Below are 14,192 nucleotides of genomic sequence, written 5' to 3' on the forward strand. Positions count from 1 at the left end.
GCTTGACTTGTTCTAAAACTGTTGAAATCATAACATGCGTGGGTGTTGGAAGATTTGGAAGAATCGAATTTGGTGGTAGTACTGCTAATGTAACAGACGTCACAGTTTGGCTGACATTTTATGAGGTATATTATATTATTAAGATCGCTGGTGGGATAAGTGTGTGTATCTTTATAGGAATTTAAAAAAAGATCCTAGTTTATTGTAAGCAGAAAAGACGAGAGAAATATCTGTGTTATTAAAAATATGGCGGAATAGTCCTGCAAGTTCACTATGGTAGGGGAGGACTATACAAATATTGCTTTTCTTATTGTGTCCAGTTGGATTAATAATTTTATTTTTGGCAGTGGAAATTGTATTTAGGATGAGTTGAGGGGGGGTAACCTCTGGCTAGAAATTTTTCAGTAAGGTATTGAAGTTCATTATGTAGGTCATCTTGTGAGGAGCTAAATTTTAAGTCGTTGTGAATTTGGTTGTGTAAGACAGCTTTTTTAATGCTGAGGGTGGTGTGAAGAAAAATTTAAGTACTTGCCAGTGTGCATGCTTTTTCTGAAGATCTTTGTGCATAGTTTTGTTTTTTTTATATTAGAGTGGGATGTAAGTTTGGAGTTTAAGGAGTTTGGTGCCAGATATCGGGATGTTTAACGTCCTGATAAATGGCGCCTTATACACCAAACTAATAGCATCTTAAACTCCAAACTTACATCCCACTACAAGTTTGGAGTTTAAGGAGTTTGGCGCCATTTATCAGGATGTTTAACATCCTGATAAATGGCGCCTTATACACCAAACTAATAGCATCTTAACCTCCAAACTTACATCCCACTCTAATATAAAAAAAACAGCAACTTTTGGACATACACAAACTCAGTAAGACTTCTAACATCATCATTCAAAAGGCTGACAAAGGAGATACAGTCGTCATTCTGGACAAAGACACCTACACAGAAAAAATGGAATCAATTTTAGCCGATCAGGACACATATATAAATGAGAGTAACTACAATATCACAAAACTCAAAAACAATCTGGACAAAATCCTAAAGAAACTCAGACAAAACAAGGAAATTAATCTTTTTACATTACAACAAATAGGAATTCGCAATAACATCCTTCCCCACATGTTCAGGATTACCAAGTTACATAAACCCGGCTACCCATTAAGACATATTATTTCTTTCAGCAGAACAGCCTTTGCCAATTTATCCACCTTTCTTGTCAAAATTATATCACCTCTCACCAGATTCTCTACATTCAAAATTAATAACACCAATCAAGCTTTCCAAAAAATAGACAATACTGTAATATCTGACGGAGACATATTAGCATCCTTTGACGTCATATCCCTTTATACTAATGTACATATCCCTATTACTCTGCAAGCTTTACAGGAATTCTTAACTGCAGATGATACTTTAACCAAACGCACTTCCCTTTCTGTAGACCATATTCTTGAACTCACCACACTTTTATTAGATGCCAGGTATTTTGGATTTAACAATAAAATTTTCCAACAAACATTTGGGTTACCAATGGGCCTAGGCATTTCTGCCCCCCTGTCCGAAATTTACCTAGCCACTATCGAGAAACAAATTTTACAACCCTTTCCCTCTGAAATAAAATTATACTTACGCTATGCCAATGACATCCTAATTATAGGCAATAGACCCATCATTAACAATCTCTTTTCAAAATTTAATTCGGTACATGACAGGCTAAAACTCACCCTTGAATTCGGAATGAACAACCGATCAATTTTCTCACCCTCTATATAACAGGTACAAAACTATGCACAAAGATCTTCGGAAAAAGCTTGCACACTGGCAAGTACTTACATTTCTCTTCACACCACCCCCTCAGCACTAAAAAAGCTGTCTTACACAACCAAATTCACAACGACTTAAAATTTAGCTCCTCACAAGATGACCTACATAATGAATTTCAATAACTTACTGAAAAATTTCTAGCCAGAGGTTACCCCCCTCAACTCATCCTAAATACAATTTCCACTGCCAAAAATAAAATTATTAATCCAACCGGACATAATAACAAAACCAACACTCGTATAGTCCTCCCCTACCATAGTGAACTTGCAGGATAATTCCGCCATATTTTTAATAACACAGACATTTCTCTCGTCTTCATTCTATAAAGATACACACACTTATCCCACCAGCGATTTTAATAATATAATATACCTCATAAAATGTCAGCCAAACTGTGACGTCTGTTACACTGGCAGTACTACCACCAAATTCGGTTCTCCCAAATCTTCCAACACCTGCGCATATTACCATTTCAACAGTTTTAGAACAAGTCAAGCCAGTACAGAACTCACAATTCATGCCCAAACTCACAATCACACCCCTCTCATCGACTCTGCTATTTCCATTATTAAACTCAAATCTAATTATAGAATTCTTCAATGTGAAGCACTCGTGATTGAATGGTGTCGACTTCATTCTAATCTTAAAATTATTAATGCCAAACTCCCCTTCAACCTTTCACCAGCTTGGAACCTTTGGCGGTTAAATTTCCCACGTGTCAAAAAGTGCATCACGAGAGTATAAACCAAACCTTTAAAACAACACACGTTCTCTGCCCATTCAATTGCCAACTGAAGACGTTATTATTTAATGAAAGTCCTTCTTAATGACTATTGGCCTTATCATATTATTTTATTCAAGCTTTCAAAATACTTCTTCCCTCTTCAATGACAACCAAGGATCGAATGTGTACACTTCTACCTCCTTGTGCTTATTTTAAATTCCGTTTTTCTTCGTTTTCCCCCCTTAGTTTCTTAGCTAACAATTCAATCTAAATACTAACCACCTCTTCTCAATATACCACTGCAGATTTATTCAAGGTGAATACTGTTTTTATAAGCAATTGCTTTTCTATTATTAGGTTGTTAAAATTATTAAAATTACAGTATCCCTATGTAGAGGGCTCTGGAGTGAGTTCTGAGGCTCATACTGAAGAGAAATTTGGACAACAGGTACATTAAAGAATGTGTTTGCCATTTAATGGAAAAAAAATTAGTTACAAAATTTGTCACTATATAGCAATACAAATCACTTGAACAGCGCTACAATTGTTCATTGTGTCCTCCATTTTGGTCAATAACAGTTTCCATTCAAAGAACAGCATTTTCTAAAGCAAAATGTAACGTGTCAACTGGAATAGCCAGCACATGACACCTAATGCTGTCCTTCAGATCCGCCAGAGTTTGACATCCTTCCTGATACACCTGGTTCTTCAAAAACACCCCACAACCAGAAATCGCATGGAGTGAGGTCGGGCGATCAGGGTGGCCATGATGTCTGAAAACAACAGGTTGATGACCCGTTCGTCTGTAAAGTGTTGCCTTAGCAATCCTCGTATAGTCCTCCCACCCCACATCCACACAATGGTGGATGTGGGGTGGTGCACCACCTTCCATGAATATGGTATCCTGAAGGCACCCACGTTGTTCCAGCTCTGGTATTGCGAAATTTGCCAACATTTCATAATATCACTGTCTAGTGACGGAACAGGTGCAGGGTCCAGTTGGTGTTACCTGTTCAAAAAAAAATATGGCCCAATCATGAATGTGGCTGTAAATCCACACCACACTGTCACTTTTGGAGAATGCAATGGGGCCTCTTGGATAACTCATTTTCCGTTGTCCAAATGCGACACAGTTGGGCATATTCACTTGTCCGTTTACGCAGAAGTAAACGGACAAGTGAATCTTGTAAGGATAGTATCCTTACAAGATGCACTTGTAAGGATAGTACCGCAACACCTGACGCATTACTAGCCTTACAATGGAATATGGCATGTCCACTTCACGAGAAACAGCTGGCACACTTGTGCTACCACACAGAGATTGACTTGATGAATCCACGACAGCCATAGCCACATCTTCAACATGAGGAGTCCACTCATTTTCGACCTCTACCTGGTTTAACACCAAGATGTCCTGTAGCTTCAAATTTCGCGATAATTTTGCAGATAGCACAAACAGTCATAGGTCCATGCCTTATGCACTTCTGATGCCGGAATTCTCTGATAGCTGCATTGTTGCTGTTCTGATAGTACAGCTTCACTATCAGAGCCTTTTCCTGCAACGCTGTCATTGCTGCTGTAGTGCAGGCAAATATCTACCATATGATTTTGAAGAGACTGCTTTGCTTTTATACAGTACAGTAGAGCTGAGTAGTGGCACTCTGGCAATAACTTACAATTATGCAAATAACGTAAGTAACTAAGACAGTTAAGCGCCATACAGTGACAAATTCTGTAACTATTTTTTTTTTTTTTCCCCAATAAATGGCGAGTGCATTCTTTATTATACCTGTTGTCCAAATTTCACTTCAGTACGAGAACTTGCTCCAGATATCTCTCTATACATTTAATTTTAACAACGCTGTATATTATTGCATATTTATTATATTTTATAACTTTTATGGTATTTTATTTTATTTATATGTATACATTTTAAATTTATAAATTAATCTTTGGGTGATAATAAATTTTAGTGAATGAAATTAGCACATATGGACTATGGGTCCTGGTGGTGCCTTTTAGGGAAGTTTGTTATTTGGTTTTTAGGAGCATTAGCAACTAAGGCCATATTGCTCCGAGAATATGCGGTGGTCATCCCCTGACCTTTCCGCATCCTCCATATTTGGTGGTAATGGGCTCGAACCCCGGTCTAATCAAGAAGCGTGTATAATGCACTGCTGTTCCTTCCCACCTGGTTTTAGGGAAGTGCCTAACATGTCCATTTCATTGAATTTAGTCATCACATCTGAAAAGCAGTGTAATGAAACCAGTTCACAAGAATGAGAAACTGCAAAATGTCATGTTTCTTCAGCCTTTGAACCTGTTACATCCCACTGTTCTCCAAGACTGATAGCTTCACCAGAACCTTGAAAATTTGCCTAATGTGTTTGAAGTACTAATATTACAGTTGTTATATTATATTCCAGTGGCAATAAAATTATTGAGCATTAACGTGTGGAATATTTATTTTTCATTCAAACTTAGTTCATTCATTATAAATAACCATGTAATATCCATATTTCAAGAACTAAATTTGATAAAATGTTAAGCTGACTAGCCAAGTATAGTAAATAAGCAATTGCGCCACAGATACGACATTAATAATTACCATCCACTTTCATTTACAGTCAATGTCATAACCATTTTCATGACTTCAATTTCAGCATATGCTTGTCCAGGAAAAACATGCGCTCCATCTTCAATAAGCAACTGGATAAGTTTTCCAGTTGAAGGTGACCTAAAAATTTATTACAATAATTTGTAATTACACATAACAAACAGATTGAGTGGTTAATTTCTTTACTGATTAAATCTAATTATTAATAATAATCGTAATGAAATTTCTTAAAATTTTATAACCTTCATGTTTTCCATAATATACTTTAGAATAACAAAAAGAAATATATATAAAAGAATATGACACCACAATATCTATTATATTTTTAAAATATAATAATTTCTAACTTTATGAACCACAATGGATGCTACCAAGGTAAGGGAATATCAATTCACAGTTCACTTCTACACACAACCTGTAAAGTTCACTTCATTCTCTACCAAGTTGATACAGTAGAGCAGAGCTGTTCAGTAACTACCAAAGGTTCATAATGAGTACTATGAATGAAATCAATGAATGAAACTTTCCTTTCACAATTAACTAGTTTCGAAAGGAAAATTTTGCCCCCATGCAGTAAGCATGCAAATTGCTTGATAAAAACCTTTCTCGTGTCATTTTTAAAATGCACACAGCAGCAAATTACTTATGCAGTTAGGCCAAAAATATCGATGTAAAGAACAAAATATAAAGAACAAGTTTGACGTTCTATATTTTTTTAAATATGCACAGTAGCAATACAACTACAATGTTATACTAACATATCCACCTAAATAATAATCTCCTTACACGTTTAATCTAAATATACACAAACAATTCACACTAACCCATCATTTTTATTTAAATTTTATAATTCCCACATTCTTAGATAATTAACTAAAGAATGATGTGGAATTAATTTTCTGGATCAGAGCTATCATAATCTACATTTTACTTGTTGCAGAAAAAGAAAGTAAGATCACACACACACACACACACACACACACACACACACACACACACACACACACACACACACACACACACACACACACACACACACACACACACACTTCCATTAATGAGACTAAGCAATTATGATATGAGATAATTTTTGTTTACTTATTTTTATTTTTATTTATAATTTTTACTTTAGTTTACTACATTGAATTAAGCTTCTTAAACAGCAACAAACTGCTACTAAAACACTGTTATCTCTCTATACATTAAAAAAGTTTTCCTCCTAGTTTTCTCCACTTAGTGCTATTTATTTGAGCCAGTGGGAGAAGAGGGCAGGGCAATTACCTCACTTATTTGAGCCATAACTGCCACCATAACGTTCACCAACCTCGTGCACGTGCTTCGCTGTCTGATACGTGACCATGCTGGGCATCATTTGATGTTCCATCGTAATGTTAGCTGATGAAGGTACCTGATATAGATTGTATATTTGTAAATAGTTTAGTATTTTCTAAATATTTTAAATATTTGTAGTTTGTAAATATTTTAGTCCTGCTTTTTCTGATGCAACAATATTTCTCATGCATTATGGAACTCAAAGCAAAAGGCCTTTTCCTAAGTGACCTATGTAAACGCAGGTAAATACTTGTACCACCAAAACCAAAACTGAAAAATTTCGGTACCACTCATTAAAATATGTATTTGTATTAAGAAGAAAAGTCAAGAATATTCGCATAATAAGGCTGTGTTATAAATTATACATATTTTTATTTCATTTTTAATGCAAAAATTGAACAAACTAAATAAGAAATATTAAACAAAACAAAATAAACTATAAAATGCTTAATTAACATTGTGAGATAAGACTAGGTTACGATTTTAAACGTTCCAAGAAATATATAGCTATCTGCTTGGAGGTTGAACAAACAAAATATTTGAAAATCAACACATGATTTGAGAACTCCTGTTAGATTGAAAAAAAGATAGGTAAAACATGTAATTATTTACCTTTAGAGGGGGAAATTTTTAATGTTTTATTTTTTATAATTTCATAAACTTAAAAAATTTAACCATCATTTATTCATGTACCACCAAATCTTTTTCCAGGTATCACCAGTGGTATTTTGTACCACCGATTGAGAAATGCTGACCTTGGGAATGCTGCATGGTGGGGTAGCCAATGGGAGAGGAGGGATGTAGGTCACATGGTACAAGTGGGCAGAGAAATTACGTCCCTACATTTGCACGGGTAAATAATTACGTTGGTCATTTCCTGGTTAGATATCAATCACAGAATTTAGGGTCAGGAGCCACCGGCAGTTTCCCACATCTGCACCATAGATATCAATCAGTGTGTCTTTTACGTAGAAAAGGTTTCACTTACTCTGTCTGGCGCATAATGGCCTTTAGCTGCCATTGTGCCGTAAAACCTCCAACAACAACAACTTACTCTGTCATACCTCTACATTTTAAGTAGAAAAGAATGCATGGGGGTTGGCGAGCAAAGGGCAAAGCCCCCTAGTATTTCATTAAATTTAAAATAAATGAGAATAAAACAAATACCTGAGTATTGTAGGGTCATTTTCTTTTTCAAAAACACAAGTCTGATTTCCAATAACCACTCGGTAGTGATCAACCTCATCTTTCACATAAGTAGTATAGCTAGCACCATCAACTGAAAGAAGTAGTCCTCCATCACTCATTCTGTGTGCTTCAAGTTCCTTATAAGAACTGTTCAAGCAGAGAAAATAGCAAGTTGGGCCAGTCTTTGTAACCTGGAATATGAATCAAACAAAAAAAGATATAAAAATAAAATTTAAGTAAGAAAAAAAAAAATGAAGATAAAATACAAATTTTCCAAATAGATATTTTATTCTTAAGCTGTTTACAAGTGTGAGGAATTGCACTTATACAACAGCTTAACTTAATGATATAACAAATCAACTCTGATTTCTTACATTGTTTGATTGAAATTATATGTATTTCTGTATGTATATATTGCAGCTTATGTACATAGGCAAGTTTAGAATATAATATCGAGTGTGTGATTATTCTGAATCATCTGAGAATACCCCTGCAAATGCTGAAGCAAATACAGGTAGGCCCCACTTTACGATGCTTCAATTTACACCGTTTCACATTGCCGCCCTTTCAAAATAATAATGAAAAAATAAAAAACATATATATATATATATATAAAGAAAAATTTGAAAGTGCAAGCATGAATGCAGCACAGGAATTGGGTACCTAGATCACGCTAGTGTCACTGCAAATTGCTTTCTTCTCATCCATCAGTGTGTATGTGTTGTGAGCTGTGCCTTAAAGTTTAATAATTTCCTGAGTTCATTAGTGCCTTATTATTTTAAATAAATTGTGCAACCATGTCCTCTAAAGCGTAGTGGTGAATCTGCACCTGCACATGTTAAAAAAAGCCACAAATCTCTAACGACTGAAGTGAAAATGGACATTATTCGTCATATGGAATCTGCTGAGCAGCGTTTGGAGGTGTGCAAGCCCTTAAATTTAGCACCTTCTACTGTTACAACCATTGTGAATAATGCCGAGAAGACAAAGCAGTCACATACAGAAATTGTTAATGTAAGCGTTTCTAGAACAACTTAATCAAGGAGTGAGACAATGGGGAAGTTATTAGTGCTGTGGATAGATGATATGAACCAAAATAACATTCATGTAATGCAGGCAGTGGTTATGAACAATTAATTAATTTCAATTAATTAATTGAAACAATTAATAAATTAAGAAATTAATTTCATTGAACAAGGCTAGGAGATTGTTCAATGAAATTAATGAGGAACTGGGAGTGACTGAATCATTTTCAGCTAGTAGAAGCTGGTTTTCCTGGTTCAAAATCCAGACCACAATTCATAATGCAAAATTACTGGTGAGGGAAAGTTAATGGATGAAGGCTGCTACACCCCAGACTTGGCCTTTAATGTTGATGAAATGGAGTTGTACTGGAAGAAGATGCCTGGTAGGACGTACATAGGCTGTGAAGAGAGGTCTGCCCCTGGTTATAAGGCTGAAAAAGATAAGCTTACATTATTTCTGGGTGGTAATGCATCAGGAACTTTTAAGTTAAAGCCGATGTTGGCGTAGTATTCAAAGAATCCGCATGTTATCAAGGGCATTGTGAAGACTCTACTTCCTGTTTTCTGACACTGAGGCATGGGTAACCCAGAACCTTTTCAGTGAATGGTAAATGTTATACTTTTGTCCAGAGGTGGCCCATTTTTGTGCAGCAAACAACTTGCCCAAAAAAGTTGTTTTAGTCCTCAACAATGCTCCAGGACATCCAGCCAACCTTGAAGATATCCCTAATGACATTCGGAATATGAAGGCTGTTTATTTCCCACCCAACACCACCTCACTGTTGCAGCCAATGGATTAGGGTGTTATTGCGACCTTTAGGCATACCATTTACGTACGTCCTTCAAAGGGATTGTCAAGGCAGTGCAGGCATCTAACTCAGTGACCGTAAGGGACTACTGGAGGTCCTACAACATCTTGCTGCAGCCTGGAAAGAAGTGTTGCAATCATGCATGATTGGCATTTGGAGGAAATTGTGGCCTGATGCAATGTCTTATTTTCTTCAGTTTGAGCCAGTTTCAGCAGTGGCTTAAGTTGTCACTCGAATGGCTGAGGATGTTGGCCTTGAAAAGGTTGACATTGATGATGTCAGTGAGTTGATGCAAAGCCATGGTGAGCCTCTTTGCATCAACTCACCATGGCTTTGCATCAACTCACTGACATCATCAGTGAGTTGATGCAAAGCCATGGTGAGCCTCTTTCAAAGGAGGATTTAGAGGAGCTGGCTGCACAATTGGATAAACAGGATTCTGAGGAGGAAGTGCAGGAGATTGTGCCAATGAGGACCTGCACCACAAAGACATTTCAATTAGCTTTGGCACAAATATGAACAGGCTATTAAACTCTATGTGATAATGACCCAGACTGGGGATGAAGCTCTTCTATCCAAAGAGCTTTTACTAATATACTGAAGTCCTACTACGATATGTTAGAAGAGAAAATGAGAAAGACTCAACAGATGTCACTGATGCAGTTCTTTTCTAAGCCAAAGAACCTGCAGAATGACCCACCATCAAGCCCATCCCATTAATACCACACCATTGCACCACTGTCAAAGAACATTATCGGGAGGAAAAATCCCACCGCCGCATAGCACCCTAGGGGATAGCACAAAAATATAATAAAAAATAAATCCATTGATTAACCATTGGTTAATTCAGAATGTAACAACAGGAGCTAAGTGATTTGTAACAAATAATAGAGAGACTGTAAAAGGCTTATATCAAAACAGACCAAACCAAACCTACTGCTAACTCCCTAGAAAGCATTTCGATTAGATAGTATAAAATTACATTGCCGGTACTATGCTAGTTTGTGCCAGAGTAGAGGCAATTATTCCAAGTAGTTGGCTCATCAACTATTTAGACTTCCTGGAGTAGAGGAAGTCCAAATAGTATGTATGTGGGGGACATTGTCAAGGTCACGTTATGTAAAGGAGCTAGGTGTATTCTTGCTATGTGTACACCCTATCCAAAATTTCATTAAATCATACAGTGTGATCCCTTATCTATTGAAAGCATCAGGCAAAAAGATCAAAATTTCCAAAGCTTCCTCATCACGTATATACGTGGTTTAACTTTTAATCTCAATGATGTCCATTTCTACCTACAGTATTACTGGTTGCCTTGACCACTACCCATCTCAGTAGCACTAACTATTCACTGTATAATTCCATTCTCTTCAAAGTTGGTACTTATGCATATGTGCATTCTGATATTCTTTGTCAGATATTTCATAACTTGGAATCATAATCTGTTGCTTCTATCATTCTCCCAACTCCACAGATCACTTGGAACAATTTGATTTCCTTTCTTTGGAACTTACTTTTCTTCAATTTGCTTTCCTAACATGAGGTAATTTTCCTTGGCAATTTTAATATTCCCGACTCCAGCTTTCAGTTTTCTAGTCACAAAGTCCCAGATAGTTGAGATTCTGAGGCTATTTTGTAAAAATTTGTAACATGTGCAACATCACCAATGTTAGCCTATTGCAGATCATTTTCTCTAAGGTTCTGCCAAGACAGATGGTAAGACAAATTGGTCAGTAATTATATGGTTGTGTTTTATTCTTGTCTGGATGGGGAAGGCAGCACAATGTGGTGCAAGGAGAAAGGTAGCATTTTTGAAAGAATCCATTTAAAAATAATCAGCAAGGAGTGAAAGGAATTGGTATTTAACTGTTACAACATGATACAGAATCCCCCCCCCCATCAGGACCAGCAGCATTGTTAGTTGAACTAATTACAGACTCCTGCAAATTTTAAAATTGTAAGTGGCTGGTTATAAGACAATGAGTGAATTGTGTTAAAGCGCTCTCTCTCTCTCTCTCTCTCTCTCTCTCTCTCTCTCTCTCTCTCTCTCTCTCTCACATTTCATAAAAACATGATATATGTCCATTCAACTGAGGATTGAGGGTGGGGTTGGTGATGATTGGTCGTTTTCCAAATCAGTCAGATATCAGTATCTTTGAAAATAATGGAAGCAAACAATCTTTTCTTGTCTTTGTTCTTTATTCTCTTCATTTTTTTGCTTTTGTGCATTCTGTTGGGTTCTGTATACTCTGTATATCTTTTGAGTTCTGTGTTCATTTACATCTATGGGTTGACACTGAATTTTGTATCAAGTTAAGTATGACTGGCATATTTTTCACAGTCACCTTTGGTGAATTTCTATTTTGCACAACTTTCAGCTTCAAGTGTAATTGTTATTTGGATTTGACAAATTATAGGTAATGATAACTACTGAAGGTGTCATCTGTAACTGACCAATCAATGCTTAGACAACACAGGGATATACAGATGGAGAGTTTGACAGTAAAGGAAGAACCTGTAGAAAAGCGAACATATTGTATAGGAACCGCTGTACAGGAAAATTGTGTTTGTGAAGTAATGCTTTGAGTAGCTTTCCTCACCTCCATTTAATGTGGACATCACTTAGTAAACAGAATGGAGTCAGTATCTGCACAACAAGGTCATCTAAGTTTGCTTCGGTTTATATATGATTTGGTAAGATGTATACATCAACAAGAGAATAAACGAGATGTTGTCAACAATATGCACTAAACAGTCTCTAGTGAATATATGGCCGACCGGGCTAGCCGGGTGGGTCAAGTGTCTGCCTGGCAACCCAATGGTCGCGGGTTCGAATCCCGCCTCGGGCTTGGATCAAAGTACTGCAAAAAAACCTTGGGAGGTGCATTATGGCCACAGAAGCTGATGCGCCAACGACTACCAAAAAAAAAAAAAAAAAAAGTGAATATATGGTGGTATTTGTTCGGAGAGAATTCTCGATTCCATCAAAATTAAAACACCTCTGCAAGTTGTGTTTTTTTGCATTTCTGTCTTGTCTGTAGAGAGCATAATTTTTCATGATTGACTCCTAAAGCAGACACTTCAGGAGTCTACTTGGTTTCCAGCAAACGGATGCATACTGGTTTATAATGGGTGATCAGTCTGTAGAGGTCATCAACATTGCTATGTTGATGAGAATCTGTAATTCCACTGTGGGATGTGGTCAGTTATTTAGATTTCGAAATAGAAGATGGATCTACTTGATTTTCATTGACTGTTAGCTTGTATCAATCACTTTTGAATTTCTCTTTCTTGGAAAAGATAGGAAATTTTACAGCCCTATCGCCTTCAGATATATCGCTAGTAATTCTTGATTACCTGCATCTTTGATGTCCATCTGTGTAGAAGGATGCTATTTTAACAGAATTTCATTCCTTCTGTTACTGTAGTTTTTGAGATGAGGTACGACTAAATGGAACTGAGTTCTGGATAATTAACTGGGTAAGACATCCCTTTTTGCGAGTTAGCAATGATTTTTCCCAATCAGTAAAATGACATTTTTAAGGAAATTGTTGTTTCAGTCTTTGCTGCTACCATGTTTTTGATGTTACCATTTGTAACAGATACATAGCATAGCTTTCATCAATTAAGAAAAAGCATTCAAGTTAGTCCCAAAACAAGCAAGAATCAACCTCGTCATGCTCAATCAGCTACAACTTCTCGAATATCTGCTACCAATTCCTTAAATGCATTTCTAGGTAATTCTACAGAGGGGAAAAGACAACTTAGTTGATTTCAATCCTTCTAAAACTCAGTCGTGTCTTATATCTCGCAAAATGGATTCTTCTGTTCCTATGCTTATCTTTGCTGACACTCTGATTTCTAGGTAAGATGATATATCTGTTTTGTGGATTACCCTGACTTCTAATCTCTCTTGGCACAAACGCATTACAAATATTGCTTCCTCTGCATAAAAAAAAAACACTTGGGTTTCTCTTTTGCTCTCGGCATTACTTATCTTCCAAACAGCTGTTCGCTCAGTAGAAATCACAAATCTGCCCTACCATGGAATACTGTTCCCACATCTGGGGCGGTACCCACAAAACCTATCTCGGGCTTCTAAATTCCATTCAGAAGAGGGTAATTAGGTTAATTAATGACATCTCTAACAGTTTCTCCACTCTGTCTCATAGACGTTCTGTGTCTGCTGCATACCATGGGCACTGTTCTTCTGATCTGGCTTTTATAATTCCCCCTCTCTCTCTCTCTCTCTCTCTCTCTCTCTCTCTCTCTCTCTCTCTCTCTCAAAACAGTCCGAACATGCAGTCAATAGCCAACATCCATTTACTGTCCAACTTCAAATTCACAGAAGCAACTTTTCATCTTCCTCGTTAATTCATTAGACTGCCATTTTCTGGAACAACCTTCCTTCATACATATTTCCTGAAAATTATACTCTACAGAAGTTCAAGTCTAATGTCAACAAATATCTTCTTTCATCTTCTCAACCTCCAACCCATGCACAGTACTAAGTACTATAGGTTCTGCCAGGTGGGAAGGAGCAGCAGTGCGTAGCACACGCTTCTTGATTAGACCGGGGTTCGAGCCCATCACCACCAAATACGGAGGATGCGGAAAGGTCAGGAAATGACCATCGCATATCCCAGAGCAATATGGCCTTAGTTGCTAATG

At 36.8% G+C, this 14,192-nt stretch overlaps 1 protein-coding gene across 2 annotated transcripts in view; it reads right to left on the minus strand.

Annotated features, from left to right (window-relative positions):
• The window catches only part of ACC (acetyl-CoA carboxylase), a 1,497,654-nt gene that overhangs the window by 955,297 nt on the left and 528,165 nt on the right, over nucleotides 1–14,192 (minus strand). For both annotated transcript variants that reach the window (XM_090383551.1, XM_090383552.1), the window contains 2 exons: nucleotides 7,667–7,878; nucleotides 5,159–5,287 (listed from right to left, as the gene is read on the minus strand). In XM_090383551.1, coding sequence (XP_090239677.1) covers nucleotides 5,159–5,287; nucleotides 7,667–7,878 — 341 coding nt within the window. The remainder of the gene's footprint in view (nucleotides 1–5,158; nucleotides 5,288–7,666; nucleotides 7,879–14,192) is intronic.

Source organism: Mastigoproctus giganteus, chromosome 10 (genome assembly GCF_048544385.1).
Source record: "Mastigoproctus giganteus isolate SK-2022 chromosome 10, ASM4854438v1, whole genome shotgun sequence".
In the NCBI taxonomy this organism is placed as follows: domain Eukaryota; kingdom Metazoa; phylum Arthropoda; class Arachnida; order Uropygi; family Thelyphonidae; genus Mastigoproctus; species Mastigoproctus giganteus.